This window comes from Ixodes scapularis, unplaced genomic scaffold (genome assembly GCF_016920785.2).
Source record: "Ixodes scapularis isolate PalLabHiFi unplaced genomic scaffold, ASM1692078v2 PGA_scaffold0__279_contigs__length_252992795, whole genome shotgun sequence".
In the NCBI taxonomy this organism is placed as follows: Eukaryota; Metazoa; Arthropoda; class Arachnida; order Ixodida; family Ixodidae; genus Ixodes; species Ixodes scapularis.
This window is the reverse complement of record NW_024609835.1, coordinates 235,666,219-235,684,944: the sequence shown is the minus strand read 5'-3', so window position 1 is coordinate 235,684,944 and position 18,726 is coordinate 235,666,219. Positions and strand designations below refer to the sequence as shown.

General features: G+C 44.8%; 1 protein-coding gene across 1 annotated transcript; it reads left to right on the top strand.

Annotated features, from left to right (window-relative positions):
• The first annotated feature begins 10,387 nt into the window (after positions 1-10,387).
• Positions 10,388-18,353, top strand: LOC8054072 (nicotinamide N-methyltransferase-like). The gene is made up of 4 exons (XM_029981550.3): positions 10,388-10,455; positions 10,576-10,730; positions 11,746-11,953; positions 17,927-18,353. Exons 1-4 carry the CDS (start codon positions 10,388-10,390, stop codon positions 18,351-18,353), a joined length of 858 nt encoding a protein of 285 aa, XP_029837410.3.
• Positions 18,354-18,726: the final 373 nt, after the last annotated feature.

Below are 18,726 nucleotides of genomic sequence, written 5' to 3'. Positions count from 1 at the left end.
TATAGGGGTTCACTGGAACGACCCACCTGCTATTGCATTCACTTTAGGGCAGCTCCCCCTTCCTCATGGTGCCATCGTTCAGGAAGTGCAAGGCGGGTGTCACTCTCACTCTTGTGGTTCAGTTCCCCAGGTTCCCATAGGTTGCAAGCTGCTAGCCAAACTGAGTCAGGCCTTCCAGCCCTGCAGGAAATGTCAATTCCACTCTTTAAGACGTAGACACCCACATTTTGCACAGACGTGAAAGAAGCTCTAACAGAGAGGAAACAAAATGATTGGCCTTTTTTAACGCATCCTTTTCTTTTGCTGAGAACATACATAAACGTTACACGCCATTGTACATGCAGTGGTGCGGCTTAATTTAGGAAGAGCACTTTTTTTCATATAACTTTTATATAAAGAAAAAACCCAATATAATGGGTCGGACATAAATGGTTGCTGTGAATTGCCCTATACATTTACACATTACCTGATATCATCAAAAGAGAAGAGTAGCGTAGGGCTGCACTGCGCCAATTACGACTTTGTAAACAATTAATAGTTGGCATTTATTTGTTTATTACTATTGGCTATTATTCTTTGACAGAAAGAATAACCGGGCGAGTTGGTACGGTGGTAGTCTTTGTACTCCATCAAATATTCAGGTTTGACATTAGTTAATTTTTTCCGCCTTTTTTCATGTTTTTGCTTTTTCTAGCTGCTCTGATTTTTGTAAAAGCTTTCGCCACTACTAAAAAACGTGACATCTAAACTCCTTTTATTTTTTGCATCACACAATTGTAAACATAAAAAGTGTGCCGGTTCGGTAAACGCGAAGAGACCTAATATCCGAGGGTAAAAGCTCTAAAAACAAGGGACAAGTAAAAGAAACAAACAACACAGGGCGTTGTTTGTCCGTTGTTTTTAGCGCTTTTACCCTCGGAAATATGACGAAGAGACCGCGCGTCTCTAGGGCACAGGCATTAGCTTATGCAAAAAATCATGCTGCATGCTCGCTCTTGTAACGTTTTTCTCGCTCCCGCTTTATGAAACAAATCGGTGGCGAGCGGCTGTTAGGACAAGACGTCAGAACCAGCGTGACCTGTGATTAACACTTTGGGACGGCGACTGAATGCCTGAACTGCCGTCAGACGGCACTTGAACGCTCCGCACAAGCGTCGTCGGACGAGCGCCGCACGACGGCCCCCAGAACATGCCCACGGTTCCGCCGCACGGGAATCTTTCTCACATTGCGGAGCGAGCCACAGGTTTTGAAGAAGATATGCTCTTTTCAAATAACGAAATAACACAGGGCAGAAGCATAGTTAGAATCAAGCATAGCCTAGCAAGCACACGGTACACGACAAAGTTTGAAACAGCAGCCCACTTCGCAGAAACAAAAGAAAGTTGCTTACCGGCGTTTGCACGAGTCGTGCATGGGCGGTTGTGAACTTACGGGCGTTGGCAAGGCGCAGCGTCTCCCAGCTCTCAGTCATCAAATGCTATTCTTGAACACGGTATTCGAAAGGAAGATATCTAAAATATCCACTAAAACGGCTAAAACGTAAAAAAGGAGATTTCCAAAGCCTCTGGATCTTCAACGACCATTCAACCTCACCCAACGGAAGCTGATTGCAATAGCGATTGCCTTGCGCAGTCTTCAAGAGTCTCTTTTCCTTTTTATTTATTGTTATTTTTTAGAACGATACTAAGCAAATTATTATTATATTAGTAACAATAAGAATCTCCTTAAAATAATAATGTAAAACATTACAAAAAGTGAGTAAATTTTAGGTTTTATTTAAACTTTAGGGTGTTTCTTTTTTGGGTAAACCGAAACCGAAACTAACTTAAGCAACGTTTCTTTCGTCGTAATTGTTTTCGTGTGTGTGCGTGCATGCGCGTGCGTGTTTGTGCGCGCGCGTGTAGATGCGTCCGCGTGCATGCGCGTGTGCGTCTCTGGTTGTGCGTGCGTGTGCGTCTGCCCGCGGGCGTGGGTTTGCGCGTGTGCATGCGTGTGTACGTGCGTGCGCGCGTGTGTGAGTGCGACTGCGAGCGCGCAAGCGTCTGTTTGTGCGTTCTATTGCACTGCGCCCGCAACAAGAACAATTGGATGTCCCTGGACACTGTTAAAACACTAACTTATTGATTATTATTATTATTATTATTATTGTTGTTGTTGTTGTTATTGAAACATAGCCCTGAGTCTTTAGACACAGGGCCCTAAACTTTTCTATAGCTGGCTGTAGCTGTATATATAAATTTCTAAGGCCGACCATGCAAAGCTACAGGGGGTGATAGCCTGCCATTGAATTTTCCATAGACGACCATAGGCCATTTTTGTCTGGGATGTCTCGGACTGGTTTATTATGGGATTTGCCTCTTTATGTGCGTGAGTTTTTGTGCCTTTCACCATATTCTTAAATGAATATTTTACTCAGGTTGACATGGTCATGTGACAGGTTCTGGCAGCATGTCATTAATATTTGTCAAACATTTTCACAATATTTTGATTTCATGTTGCCAGATACAAACTCCAGACTAACTGATTTTTTTACTGTACACTTCCATCAATAAATACTTGTAAAAAATGCTAGTATAGAGCATTTCACCCTACTTTCCAATTTCTGAGGATGGAGTGATTTGTAAGGAAATGAAATATGAACTGATACATAAAATTTTGTTTGCAAACATAAAAATTGTGTGCAAAAGAGGCACTTTATTATCAGCTATTTGCATGAATTACAACTAACATTATAAAAAACGAGACTGCTAACAACTGTTGCTTTTCAAGCAGAAATCTTACCTGTACATTATGGACAGAGCCATATATAAGCTTTCCAAAACCATTTCACAATATTTATTCAGCACCCTCTTCTACACCCTTCTCACATTCTTCAAGGGACACTGACAGGGTATTTATGCTCGCCGAGGTTTTTAGTTGTACGTGATTTATGAGAGCTCAACTACCCAGTACAGAATTGGCGGCTCGAAATTCGGTTTCTTTCCGCCCGAAACCGCCGATCAAGAACTGGCCGGTTCGAGTCTCGCTCACTCTCTTTTTCGCGGTCACGGGCCGTTTTCCAAGGTATCGATGCGACCACCAAATTTAATCGAAGTCGTGGGTCACTGAAGGCACACACTCAATATTAAAAATAGAAAAAAATATGAAACCCATTTTTTGTGGCTTCTAAAAAGCTGTAAATACGTTGATTGAAAAAAAAAGTTCCACATACAACCGGAAGCATTCTGTGCGTTCGTCGTTTCGCGTATCGTGGGTCTCGCGGGGACGGCGATGGCAGCGGACGACGGGCGTGGGACCTCTATTTCAGAACTGTCGTTCGCGGTACGGCGAATTCTGTCTACCGTTAAAAGAGAAATTTGGGACTCATCAAACGAATTGGTATTCATCCCGTACGACACGCCCGGCCACCAAGCCGATTTAAACGAAGACGTCGCCGAGCCGTCGCTCCCTTCTCGTGGCTGAAGACATCGCTCGCGCAAACGTCAAGCACGACGTGTCGACTTCGAGTTGAATATGCACGCGTACGATTTCTTTACTAGGTGCGAATGTCCCCAAAGCGTGGTGCTTCCCGACTTCGACCCGGGAGTGCTTTTGCTAGAGAAAAATCGACAGCCAACTTTCCAACTTAGTTTACCGGCTGAATTATTCCTAAGGAAAGAGATCCTCCAGAATCGAGATGCCCCAGTAGTTCAGTGGGAAAGACGTCCGGTTCACTCGCGGTAGGACCGGGTTCGATCCCCCGTGATTTTTTTTTGTCAAACATTTTTTTGATGTTTACATATCTTTTTTTTTTTTTTTTTTACAATCATCATTGAAGAAACAAATAAAAAAATAACAAACAAATGTTGTGGACGATACTTCGCTGAATTATATGGTATGGGATTTTCGTTTTGACACCTGCGAACTCAATGTAATCACTTTCTACAAAATGCAAGGAGCATATAAGTCAGGTAGCGTCCGCTTTCCGAGGTGTCCGTAAATATTCTACGGGAATTGCAGCCAGCCATTGGTCCCGATACTGTTGATCTTTCGGAAACTCTGTCGCACAATGCCACTTTTTTTTCGGATGCAGGACATGTGAGCCAGCTCTTCAAGCAACATCTTGAGTGTATTCTTTTCGGAGCCGATCATGGAAATTCACCACGGGCACTCACTACTCATCTCCAACTCCTTAATGTACAAAATAACTAATCTTGGAGTACAGAACAACGAGCGGAACAAACATAACTGCAAAAAAATCGCAGGGCGAGCAGTTCCCGCACGCCGCATCGCACGCCGCATGTCGTGTCGTCTGCTACGGAGAGGAGAAAAAAAACACACACACAACAACAAAAAAAAAAAGAAAAACGCACGGTCGGGTGTAGCCACGTGACTTCCGCCACTCACTCTCTTCTCTCCACTTCTCCGACCTCCGTCGGGTTTCGGTTTCGGTTTCGAGCAGTTGCGTCTTTTGTCTTTATTAAAAAAAATACGCAACTCTGTTGCAAAATTTTAATTGGGTAGTCCTCCGACACCATAATGAAGCGCCTGGCAAAAAATTTTAAACAAAATTTTTGTGGGGTGTCAGTGTCCCTTTCAGTAAATGTAGGGTGTAACTCGAAACAGCACCCTTTTCGGTAAAATTATGAGGTTGTATTCATACTTTTTAGGGTGTTAAAAGGGTGTCGCCGAAGGTGTAAGTTGCTACAACACCCATCTACACCCTTAAAGGTGTAAAAACTTTTGCTGTGTAGTACGGCCGAGCATCACTGGCGTCAGTCACCACGATAGCGTCAAAAGGGAGTTTTAGAATAACGTACGAAATTTTAGCGCATGCTAGCGCTAAATTTAGCGCTTGTATTAGCGCACGCGAGGCGAGAGAGTTTTAGAATAGCGTTTCTCCGTCGCGACCAGGGTGTAAGATAGGCAGGTGGGGAAACGGCCCATAGAAGCCTACCGCAGCGCCGTGACCGGATTGTTTACTCGTCTGCTTGCGGGTACCGCCGATTTGCGACAGATGGCGCTGCGGCGAGAGGAAAAAAAATTGGAATCGAATTTGCGTGGAACTTTATGGGAGAGTGCGCAAAATAAACCGAGAGCACGACATTTTTTCTTTGAAAATCCACGAGAAATCATCTCCGTGAGTTTAGCCGGTCGCCACCGGTCGCCCACCCGGAGTGAGAGTTCGCGGTGCTCCACATAGATGGCGCCACAGAAAAAGAGAAACCCGAGCGGGACACAATCCGGTCGCTCATTTGGCTCTCATTTCCCCACCTGTCTATCTTACACCCTGGTCGCGACGCAAAAGCCCAAGCATCTCGCGCTTGCGACGCCACCAAGATACAGTCACAATTTTTATTTCACACACGAAATGCTGTAACTTAAGAAAAAAGTTTTTTGGTCCAGAGTAATATTTTAGATTCGTTTAAACGTGAGAATGCGACGCGAGCGGGCGACCGGTCGTGTCCGCTTGCGTCGCCTCGGCAAGAGAGGTCTCGTGTACTGACCTTCGCACATCGTACCTTCGCCGAGAAATGTTCGCGCGTCACAAGCATCAAGCTGTCGGTGATCGTTGGCAAACCGAGTACAATGTCGTCCCGTATTGAAAATGCGGTCGCGAGGATGCCGCCATTTTTTTTCAACTCTGCTCGTCTTGGCTTTAGCCAAACTTTAGCCAACTTCTCATCACGAATCCTCCTTGGAGAAGCGCAAAGACTCTTAGCGTTCTCACGCTATTTCCGAGAAATAGCGCACGCTAAAATTGCACACGCAAAGCGCAAAATCTGGTTTGCGTTCGGAGCATGCGCAGTGGCGACGACGCTATTCTTTGCGCACGCAAAGCTTTAGCGTGCGCTATTCTAAAACTCCCTAATAGCGTCACGGCGTTGCCCACCACGCGCCAACAACCAGGTTGTTAACAACAAAACCAGCGTTCTGCACATCTAGGTAGAAATGTTCGTTTTCTTTTTCTTTTGCGTGTGGTTCGATTTTGAACCTTTCCGTTGCGGTTTTAACCGAAGCTGTTAGCTTTCGTTGGCTCAGGAAATCAGTATCCTAGCACCTATATAAAACATTACTGAGACTAGCTTAAGTTTAATCAATATATGAGAGACGCCTTGTTTAGGCTCTTCCAAAACACAAAGCCTGAAATATCCAATCTTATCCGATTCAAGCACAAGCTGATCGGGAAGTGTGGCTAGCGTGGCGGTTTACTAAGCTGAGTGCATTGATACACCTATAGGTTTTTAAGGTAGAGAAGGGGGCTTATGGTCGGTGTACAAGTACACTGGCTGGGTAACGGAGGGCGCGTCTTCCAGGAAAGGGAAGCATGTGCGCCCGATGCACCCGACTACAACATTTTTTTTTCTTCGAGTGCAGTTGGGAAGTAAATATGTGGAGCACTAACCGAAAAATCGCGGATGTGATATCCGCGCTAAGAGTGCCGCGCAGCGACAGAGCGGTATTGTTAGCACGAAGATGACGTGGGCGCCGTTTTCGTATTTTATTTTCATAGAACAACTACGGGCACAATATTTTCCCACTTCTGGTAATGTTCCAAATGAACATATCACACGACAGTGCTAGTTAAGACAATAGCCTTTCAAGCGTAACGAAAAAAAAAACTGAATAAAACGGTGCTTGCGCTAACAGTGTTCGGGCGATGCACGCACTAATATCCTGCCAACCACTCGCTCATGATGCTTTTCTTGCTGCCCGTAGTTATGCCAAAGTTTCGTCAACGCGATGAAAGTTTAGATTATGGGTGTCCCTGCGGCGAAACTGAAAATCAGCACCTTTGGCCGAACACTTGCTGGCCGTGTTTATGTCCCCGGCGTCCAAGTGGAAAATCAGCACTTCTGGCCGAACACTTGCCGGCCATGTTTATGTCCACGGCGGCCAAGCTGAAAATCAGCACTTCTGGCCAAACACTCGCCGGCCGTGTTTATGTTTCCGGCGGCCGAGCTGAAAATCAGCACTGCTGGCCAAACACTTGCCGGCCGTGTTTATGTCTCCGGCGGCCAAGCTGAAAATCAGCCCTGCTGGCCATACACTCGCCGGCAAAGTTTATGTTTCCGGCGGCCAAGCTGAAAATCAGCACTACTTGCCAAACACTTGCCGGCCTTGTTTATGTCTCCGGCGGCCAGACTGAAAATCATCACTTCTGGCCAAACACTTGCCGGCCGTGTTTATGTCCCCGGCGGCCAAGCTGAAACCAGCACTGCTGGCCAAACACTCGCCGGCCGTGTTTATGTCTCCGGCGGCCAAGCTGAAAATCATCACTTCCGGCCAGGCGCTTGCCGGCAGTGTTTATGCCTCCGGCGGACAAGCTAAAAACAGCCAGTTTGTGGCCGGACTCTTGCCGGCCTTGTTTATGTCTCCGGCGGCCAAGCTGAAAATCATCACTTTTGGCCAGGCGCTTGCCGGCAGTGTTTATGCCTCCGGCGGACAAGCTAAAAACAGCCAGTTTGTGGCCGGACTCTTGCCGGCCTTGTTTATGTCTCCGGTGGCCAAGCACTTAAAGTGGCCAAGCTGTCCAGACACTGGCCAACCGCCGGCCGATCGAAATTCACTTTCTGGTGCTGCTTGCGTACTTGGAAATAAAAGTAACGCGTGACGGTTCGACATCACTTAAAAATAAAAGTAACGCGTTACTATTACCGATAAAAAGCAACGCAAGTTTTTTTTTTTTTTTTGCCTTAATTTTTAATAATCATTTAACTCGTTTTACTGTTTTGAAGTTACAGTTTTCATAAGCGCAATATTTCAAGAATCATTATGTTCATGCAGAAGCTGTTTGTTATGGTATTAACTAAAGACTAAAAAAATACAAAAAAAACGTAAATAGTTCGTATATTTTACTTTTTTTTTTACGTTACGAAAAAAAACTGATGTGTAATTTACTTAAGCCAGGAAGAAAAAGTAGCGAGTAACGCAACTCCGTTACCGGTTACTCAAAATCAGTAACGTAAGTATATTCCGTTATTTTTTGAAAAAGTATCAAGTGCGTTACACGTCACAAAAAAAAGTAACGCGCTACCGGTAACACTGCTCCTTGAAACGCGTTACCGCCGACACTGTATAGGACTCAATTATTTATTTTACAAGTCTGTCCTTGTGTTTCCCGATAACTCGGGTTGGACAAAAGTGGGGCTCAGACTTCAAACAAACGCGGTTACGTGTGAAAAGAATCATTTTATTATCCACAATCAGGTGAAGATAGTCACTGTCTGTCTTTGTCGCTACATGTTTTATTATTTCCTGTTTTTCAAATCATAAAATGCATTTGATTAAAACACTATACAAAGCAAAACTGTATGTAAGGTTGCAAATGAATGTTGACCACCCTAGATAGCGTGGGCGACACAGTACAAGAGAACAGAAAGAGTTTATAAACTGTTCCATGCCGTTATCCATTCAAGAAGAATGTATTTTAATTTATTTATTGTTATTCATTGAGGTTACCTGCACCACCTTGGAGGCATTAGTGCAGAAAGAGGTTTACAAAGAACATTTCAGCTGAAAATACAGATGGAAACAGATTTTCGTTAAGCATGTTCCATTCTAATGCAGTTCGAACAAAATATGATTTACAACAAGAGCTAATGGTTGCAAATTTGTATTGGTGGTCCACTCTTACCGACATGTAGAAAGGACATTGAATGTAATTTTCTTTAGTGATGCAAGTTTTATCAATATAAAGACAGAAAAATTTTAGTCAGATTTTTTCTTCTGTACGACAGCGGTTGCCAGTGTAACTGTCGCTTTATGGCCGTGACGCTCGCTTTGAACCTATAAATATTTGAGACAAATCTAGCGCAGCGATTTTGCGCTTGTTCTAGTTTATCCGATAAAGTTTTAGTCCGGGGGTCCCAAACTATGCATGCATATTCTGAAACTGAACATACAAAAGAGAAATATAAAGTTTCCTTTAATTCCTTTGGGCAATTGCAAAAATTGCGACGTAGAAATCCTAAGATGCTGTTCGCCTTATTGGTAATGAAATTAATATGACTATTCCATAGTAAGTCGCTTGAGAAAATATTACCAAGAAAACGAATATGTTCTGTTCTTTTGACTTGTTGAGTGTTAATCGTATAGCCCATATTTTCTCTGACTTTCTTTTTCCTCGAAAATCTAACCATTTTGCATTTTTTTACATTAAGCTCCATTCGCCAATCGCTACACCAGTTTGACACTCGGTCCAAGTCTAATTGAAGTTTGAGATAATCTTCGTCTTCCTTGATTACTCTATATATGACGCAATCGTCAGCAAAAAGTTTAAAGCGCGAAGAAATGTTTGAACAGATGTCATTGATATATGTCAGAAAGAGCAGAGGTCCCAACACCGAACCTTGGGGAACACCAGATGTTACAGTAACGTTATTGGATGATCAGGCCTTCAATTGTACACATTGTTTTCTATCATCCAAGTAGTTACCAATTCAGACTAAAACATCGGAATGGATATTCAAACACTCTAACTTTCTCAATAACAGTAAACGATCTGCATTGTCAAATGTCTTAGACATATTTAGGAAAACACAATCAACCTCTTTTCCGGACTCAATTGCAAGTGCGATGTCTTGATGAAATTCAGCTAACAACGTTACACATGATGCACCGGAAAGGAAACCATGTTGCTCTTTTGTAAAAAGAGTTATGATAATCCAAATGCGTGATTAGGCTCCTATAAACGACATGCTCAAGAATTTGACATATGATCGACGTCAACGAGATAGGCCGGTAGTTACAACATTTCTGCTACCACTCTTGTGGATCGGCACAACATTTGCGGTTTTCCAATCATCGGGATGCTTGCGCTCAGTTAAGCTTTTTGTTAAAATAATCTGCAGATAGCACAACAAGATAGATGGGCAGTTTTTAAGCACGACAGCAGGAATGCCGTCAGGTCCGGTTGATTTCGACGTGTCGAGACTAAGCAGCAGCTTTTCAATTCCTTTTTATTGAATGATAAGCGGCGACATTGGATGATAACCTAAATTTACAAAACGTGACGTGTCCCCAGGTGGTATCTTGGCGTTAAACACAGATTTGAAATGCTCATTTAAACAGTTCGCTTTTGCTGTATCATCAGTGACATCAGTTCCTTCGGAAAGAAGTGCCGTTATGGTAGTGTCAGTTTTCTTGTTACTCTTCACAAACCTCCAAAACTCTTTTTTGTTGTTGGAAAAGTTGCTATTTAGCTTCTGAAAATATGTGATTTTACATTTTTCTGCAAGTAACTTGTACTGGGATGACAAGCTCTTTAACCTATTTCTGTTTAGTTCTGACTTATTTTTACAGAATTTACCGAACGCTTTGTATCGGCGTTTTATTAGTTTTAAAAAGTTCTGGAGTAGCCCATGCTTTGTGACAGCCTTTCCCTCTTTATTGTTTTTCGTGGGTATGTGTTTGTTCATAAGAGAGTGCAGTTTCTCCCCGAACATGATCCATGATGTTTCAATGTCTGTGAGGTTTGCCCTGTGATTGAAGACAGCTAAACAAGACTCTGGGTCCTGTGAAAGTGCAGTATAATTACCCTTGGTATATAAATAAACTCTCATATGCTAAGCACATTTTTTATTCGCTTTCAGGGTCTCCACTTCAAACAGTGTAAAAAGCATGGCATCCCAAGCCCTCAGGAATGCTTACAAAGAACAATTTCTGGCACGGTCATACCTGGATGACCATTTAACTGGAAAAATTTCCTCTTCCCAAATGGAAAAACTTCACACTTTTTTTCAGTCGGGTAATTATATAGCGTTCGGAATCTAACTCGTTTAGTTCCGGATTTTAACTCCTCAAATTACCAATTTAGGAACACGCATGTTTGCAGAGATCACTTTCCTGTTAATGACAAACTGAGAAACGCGTGCGTGTCATCTGGAACGACCGGCCCCTAACGCACGCTGCACTCCCTTCGCGGTTCTCTAGCAGAGCGCGCGCGCTCGAGGTTTATGGTACACCGAAGCGTTGTCGAAAGTACCGTAAAATTCCGAGAGATGCCCCACCTTCGCAAGATAGCCCACCCCTATTTTTGGCTTGATTTGCTATTTTTTTTAAAAACCAAAATATACCCTCGACTCCTAGTAATAGTAGTATTGGGGTCAATGATGACCTCGGCGTAAATGCGGCTAGTTAGCTATGGCGGTATATAAGCGAACGTTGCTAGCTGGGAAGTAAAGTTATATTTGCTTCGTTGCCCCTCGCCCCCATAACAAGCTTGAAAGGAACATGCCCTAAAAATAGTAATGCTTTAAAATTGTCTTCATTGTGCACCAAAAGTTAGGCCACTCCATATTTTCAACTGATTTGCTCTTGATGTTAGGTGGGTTATCTCTCGGGATTCTGCGGTAGACCGCTCAACCTGGAGGTGACACACCTGACGCTCCTTGCCACCGTTCTCACCGTGTCAGTGACTATAGTTGTCTATACGATTAAAGTCACGTTTAATGTCCGCCATGGCATGCGCACACACGTGCCCGAGTAGCATGGCGGCGTCACGTTAGTGAAGAGCGGGCACCTTGGAAGAACCCAAAATACCGATGGCTTTGAAACAAAGTAACTTTCTTACCTCGGTTTTCAATTGGGCGAGGTGTTCGCCGTCCCAACGGGGCTTTCGTGTACACATAAATTGTGAGTACGAAAAACGTAATATTTGTGCTCAAGGTTTATTTTTAAAACAAGAATGAGGCAATGCAATTTTTCACTTTTGTTGCACAATGAATTTGGGTCTGTATAAAACTCTCGTTTGCTTTTCGTAGATATTATTCAGGGCGAGACTCTGTTGGAGTTGGGTAGCGGCCCGGTCCTTTTGAGCTCGCTGATGGCCTCCAGTAGATTCAAGCACATCGTGTTGAGCGACCTCGTCGAAGGCAACAGGCTGGAAATCAACAAGTGGATAAACGAGGAAGAAGACGCCATTGACTGGAGCCTGACTGCCGAGCACATTGCTGCCTTCGAAGGCTATAGGTACATAGGGATTCGCAACCTATTACCGCGTTGGCGTAAATTCATCTGTGGCTCTCATATTCGACCTCCCAGATCCTTGTGATTCTTACAGTTCCAACGTCCGCTTCGGCTCGTTTTCAACTTTTTACTGCTAAAACCACTTAACTTCCCTGGATCTTTTTTTTTTTTTTTTGTGATAATACTGAGCAAATATGTCAGCCTATTCATAGTGACGAAGACCGGGAATCATAAAATATGCGCGGCGGAAAACGTTGACGTGATGCCACATGTTGCAGAGGGGCAATTCGGGCAAGCTGGTTTATAGTCAAATACATAAAAACGACAAAAAGAGAGAAGCAAAGAAGAGTGGAAAAAAACAAAAGCTCCTCGGGTGTTGTCTCGCGCCGGTGCTGTGCGACATTTTTTAAAGTAATTGCGACATCGCCGTTGCTGAAAATTCCGAGATCAGTAGCAGGGTGAAGTTTTTTGGCTGCGTTGGCGACTATACCTTGTGGTTAGTGATATGGTAGAGTGATCGGTGGACCACGTTGTACCCGAGATGCTATATGTGTTTTTCACGCTCTGACGGTTTGAGATTTACTCATGAGAAGCCCGTAGGAGGGACACTGCAGCTCCTAGACAAAAACATTCGCTTTCTCGAGGGCCACAAATGTTGGGAGAAGAAGCCAGGATGTAGGAAATGCATTCTGCCGTTCGAGTCTGCGCACTCAAAAAATAGTCGAAATGAGCATTGCTAACACGTGTCTAAAGGTGTCCTTAAAACGAGCTTGCCAAAACTCTGTGCAAGACAGTTTTAATTTAAAGATTTCACAACTATAGAAAAGGCAGGTTTTCCACAAAGGTGCCAGGCTGAAGTTGCGGAAGGATTGTTAGATAAATTCAAAGGGGCCATCCAACTGGCAAGATTAAATCCTAAAATGGGACGGACAGTTATTCCTTACTTCCATGACATGTGCTTTAATTTAAAGAAAGTAGCAGAGCGTTTCGAAATTCCGGTAGTATTCTCAGCCACCTATAAAATGGTACGTCTGTACCAGATAATCGAGACTCTTCAGACTAATAAAGAGCAATGCAGCGTAAAACATCGAACCAAATATGCTGAGTGTGCCATGGGAGTGGTATACGAGACACCGCTGACTTGCAGTTTCGTGTACATTGGTCAGACGGGTAGGTTTGTCAATGACCGTGCACGCGAACTTGCGGCAGCCATGAAAGCAAGCCCCCTTGTAATCTCGCCATCCACTGTAGTCGTTGCCCACACTTACCCTTTCTGCATAACGTAGAAAATCTAGCGAAATATAAAACAAAAGTCTGCCGAAAAGTTTACGAGGCATTCGAGGAAGAAGACAAAGCTCAGGCGCTACGCTTCTCCCGAACGTAACACCGTAGCGCTTTGCTTTGTGGTGTAGTTGTGGAGAGTCTTCACCGTTCCGTTACTGCCTCGGTCATAAATGCAATGGGAAAAGACGGACACACACACTGCTTCGCGCCAGGATGCAAGTACGGGCTACCCGGCCAACAAGGGCACCCGGGAAGCCCCAGCGATCGTAAGCCGTCGCTGTTTTGTGCGTCAAAGGAGGAGTCCCGCAGACTACAGTGGGAAAAAGATCTTAATCTAGAAGGTAAACGCCTCGCCGAGACATTAGCGGTGTGCGAGAGACATTTTGAACCGCGTCTTATTCTTCGGGGCTATCTGCACATCGTCAATGGCGAAGAGGTTAGGATTCTATGCTGCAATATATTATGACTATTTTGTAGTCTTTTTGCGTAGTATGTTGCTGGATATCTGTCATGTGCTTGCTGTGTATGTAGGTGAAGTGTATTGCCACTTTTGAAAATTCATAAAGCAGTTAGTTGAGAATAATTTTTTTTTCGTTTTTGAAGCTTTTGTTGTTATTGTATTTTAATGCTTCATGTACTCCCAATTGAGGTATTTTTTCTTCATAGACTGCCTTCCAAAAAAGATAATTTGCTATATCCTCGCCAGTTGCAGTGGCACCTTGGCCGTTCCCAAACGCACTCAGCCTTGCACGTTACACAACGCTGGTCCCCGCACCAGTAACACGATGACAAAAAACAATACACCAGTTTAATGTTACTCTCACCATTAAAAAACTAAAAGATTTATTAGAATTTTCCTGTCTATTTTTCCTTGTTATATCAGTATCGCGTGGTTTCTTTCGGAGCTAAAAAGCTTGCAGCATAAGTGATAGCGTTGCTTAAACGACCTGTCAGTACTTTGAAGGGGGGGGGGGGGGGGGGGAGTCGATATTAAACAAAGTATCTCCATCAAAAACACGCGAATAATGAAAGTAGAGGATAGCACGCACTGTAGAGGCACTAGTCCAAAAGAAAACCAACAAGTTTTCATATTAGCAACTGTTCGGCGTCGCAAAAAGCTCCAGTCGAACCACAGTAGTACACGCCAAGCAGCGCCGACGACGAGGCTGACGGCGGCACGTTCCTAGGGCTCAGAACAGCAGCGCTACGGTGTCGTCTACGCGCAAAACCTTCACACGGCGGCCGCCGCTCTTGCCACTAAAACTCTACTCCATCTCATCCTGCAATGGACTAAAGCCCGATGCTACAGGCCGTCAGATCCAATCACGTGCCTGTTAGAAACCACGGGGGATATTTGCTCCGTCGTACGTCTCAGAGCGCCGAGACGCGTCATGCAGAGGCGAGTTTTTCGTCTGCTTATTGAGCCCTCGCGGCAGCTCCGTCTGCTTGCTACGACTGAAGACTATTGAAACGATTAAATACCGTCTGGAAGCGAGGGGGCGAAGAGAACCCATGATCAGAACCAGTCGCAATTAAGAAGAGAAGGATAGGTCGGATAGAGTGTTCGACACGGCAGCGTAAGTACGGACCGCGTGCGGAAGGGAGATGCGGGCCTGGGTGTGTTTTACGTACACACAAGTTAGATTGGATTGGATTGTTATGGCTAAGGCGAAACAGTTTTATGTCAGTGTTGCCTGCGCGCCGTCCAACTTCTCCAAACAGTTGACACGTTTACGAAATGTGGCAAGAACTTTTATGAAACTTAATTCCACGTACCTTACTTTCACAAATATAAAAGAGCGGGCTATCATAACAGAGAACCATCTGCGTTAGATTAGTGCTCTTCATAGTCTGCGTATCGGATTTTTTTTCGCGCACTCTTTCGCAATGCGGAGGCAACCTTTTCTAAGGCAGTGCTCCGCACGCCACCCTTCGGGCCTTGGTCCATCGTAGGGTGAGACGGAGCAGCACGATGCTTATCAACGTGTAGCTCGCGCGCGCTGGCGCCCTCCTCTCCTTCGGGTCACTTGACAGGTGACCGGAGAGGAGAAAGGGAGCGCGGTTAAGGAGGTCAAGGCGCAGGGCAGGACACCGGGACACCCCCGCGCCCTCTCCTCAGTCTAGTCTAGCACAATACGTTTGCACAGCCTCGGAAAGCAGGCGAGTCGCGCGCATTCAGCAAGGTCGAACGCCGGAAATGGCGCCGACCACCAGAGTTGCGCCCGAGCCAAGAAAGCGCTCAGCGCGAGTTCGTAGTTTGACTTCTGCTGTGGCGGGCGTGCTCTAGCAATGTTCAATGTTCTTGCAGCCACGTGTTCGGGCGCTACCTTTGCTACGTCTTGAATTGAGGTGAAACGGAATCTAGTCTATCTATGCTGGAACCCAAACTAAATGATGTAGAAAACTGCATTGGGCACTGATTGGCTAATCTCTCGGGTCACATGACATGACGCTGAAATGTAGTTTTTCCCTACGCAGTTCGAGCTTTGCTCGTAAAATGATGCAGTTGGCGGTGACGTCAATATGTCGTCACAATGCACTTTGACGATGCAGTTAACTGAGTGGTCAAGACAAAGCCTGAGATCGTTCTGCATCGTAAAAGATGGCGGCCCTAACATGTGCATCTCTACTCTTGGGTGTGCCAGCAGATCGAGTTTTTTTAGAGATTACCGGGATGCTTTCGAGACGAGCGATGCGAGCTTTGTGGGCGAATACCGGCTGAACAAAGCGGTGACTCGCTGGCTGTGCGACCAGCTTCGCGGAAAGCTCCAGCGGCGTCGCGAAGGGCCCCGTGTGTTGGCTGTCGAAGAACAAATCCTCGCAGCTCTACGCTTCTACGCCTCTCGCGGCTTCCAGGGAACCGTCGGGAGCGACGAAAACATTGGTGTTCACCAGTGCTTTGTGAGTCGCGTACTTGTTGATGTCACCAACGCAATCATCGATTGCCTCGGATCGAAGTGGCTGTATTTCCAGTAAACTCAAACAGAGAAGGCGCTCACAAAAAGGAAGTTCTTCGAGCGATGCAAGCTCAGCGGCGTGATCGACTAATATTCTAAATACTCTTACGCGATTCAGCACGATTGTGTTTTCATTTGAGTGCACCCGATGTAAGCGATTTGGCTGAGCGAAAACCCAAGCAAAGAACGGTAACAGGCTTAAGTTCAGCTAGTTAGTTCATACTTCAGGTAGAGAGAGAAAGAGAGATGTATGATTTATTTTAAAGCAACTACTTCAGGTAAGGCCACCTGAACTAGAATAAACATACACATAAAGAAAAGCCCGTACACACCGTGGGACTAACTGAGTTTTCTTTTTCCTCCTCTTCTACTACGAACCCAACTTGAGGGAAATATTCTCTTTTCTTCTTTTTTTGCTGCCTGCTTCACCGAAAATTGAACCCCCGAAGGAACATTTTTTTCTTTCTCGTGCAGCACGAGAGAAGTTGCAGTAACGCAGTCAAACAAAGTCGAAAAGTAAGATTTGTCGTTAGTCGTTTATACAGCAGGAGGTTAGTCTGCCTGAACATGGCGACATTGTTACCCACTGTACGTAAGCAATTTAGCCAGTGCAATACAACTGCTAGGCTAGCCTGTGGTTTTTAACATGCGTCACACAGTAGTGATAAACGACCACACGCCGGTGAGATGCTCATCCAGATTGAAATGGGCAGGGCCGGGGATTGAACCCAGGATCCCTGGGTTCTGCAGCGCGAGCTTTCGCTTCACGTGCTCAAAGCTTGTGTCCGCGAGCCCACCCATCGATTCTCTGAAATTCTCTGTAGGGAAAAATTAAAAAAAAACGATGTAGTTTCAACACAGTCGCCACTGTTCGTAGACGTCACCGGACAATTCACGGTGCAGTTCTCTTCCTATGTAGTTTGTTGGCGATGGAGATTAGGCTCCCCCTATTGGCGACGTCACGATGCAGTTTCTTCACCGCTTTTTCCAGCCTAGACAGATAGAAGTATATTCTTTCACGCGGTTGCGTTTTCTGCGATGGAGATGCGAGCTGAATAAGTAGATTTAGCCAACGGAAACGCCGAAGTTTTAAAGTTCTGCCAAAAATATCGGCTCGCCAACGTCGCGCGATTACGTAAAAAGAAAAGCTTATAGCAGTTGCAGTTAAAGCGAACATCAGCGCGATTAAAATATAAATATAATTACTTGCATAACGCGGGCAATTTGAAATCGATGAACCGGTGCTGCCGGCCTTCCGGAAACATAGGCTGCCACGGCTCAAACAGGCGTACCCATACAGCCGATCTACACGTTCTGTATCATACGGACTCCGAAGAGTCATTTGATTAAACCGGTACAGTTTGACGGTCACCGGTCACCCGCTTGCACCGGTATGAGCAAAACTGCGAACACTTTGCCCAAACGAGTGGCCCACCAGCCCAGACGAGTGACCCGTTTGCCAAAGGAGTGGCCTGTTTGCCCAAATAAGCGACCGTTATGGCTTATATGGTAGACTCTTTGAGCCATACGAGTGACCCCTTTTTCAAACTGGTGACCGGTATGGCTACACTGTTACCGGTATGGACCCGTTTACTTTCATAAAGGCACCAAATGTTTTTTTTTTTTTTTTTACAGTAGGGCAAGTCTTGATATTTTATGCTTTTTGCGCGTATCTTAACGTCACAATACGCAACTGCATAAAAGCTGACCACCACTTCTTCGTTCTGCTTTCCAGCGACATCAAGAAGGGGGCGTTGGAAATACTCCAGCGCACACGCACAGCCATCCGCAAGGTAATACGTTGCGATGTGCTGGAGCCCGGGGTGCTCCCGATGGAACACAGGGAAATCTTTGACGTCGTTTTTTCCTCTGGATGCCTGGACGCGGCCGCAGCAGACCACGAATCTTTCCGAAGGGTGATTTGCAATGTAGCACCACTCGTGAAACCTGGCGGTCTGCTTGTCATTATGGGCGCCGGTGGCGTAAAGAGCTATCCCGTAGGAACCGTTGATTTTCCTTATTCGAACCTCACCGAAATTGTACTGAAAGAATCTGTCACTGATGCCGGCTTTAAGATAGAAACATACCAACCCAAGGAACTTGGTTCTTTCTTGGGAAATTCAGACGTATTCATGTTTAAGCTGGTGGCACGTAAAATTTGACTCGGCAAATCGAACTGCAATCATTTTGTGAAACCAACTCTTCTTTGCCCATTTTCGGATTTCTTACTTTACATGCATACTGCGGAAATAAAGGTTTGATATTTTCGCTTGTTTTCGTGCCGCTTATTTGAATCAATTAAATGGAATATATTTAGTTAATGCTTAAATTAATAGAAAAGTATGAGATATATAAACCGTTAAAGAATATAGAAACAATGGTATCCCTGTACATGTGTTGTTGAGAAGGTTCGTATCCCGTTAGGCTTTCCACTAGTACATAGAAATCAAGCTTTCAGTTCATTATTAAAAAAACAAAAAAACTTTCACTACAAAGTAACAAGATCGGCGGTGTTAATGTTTCACTCGTTTAGGA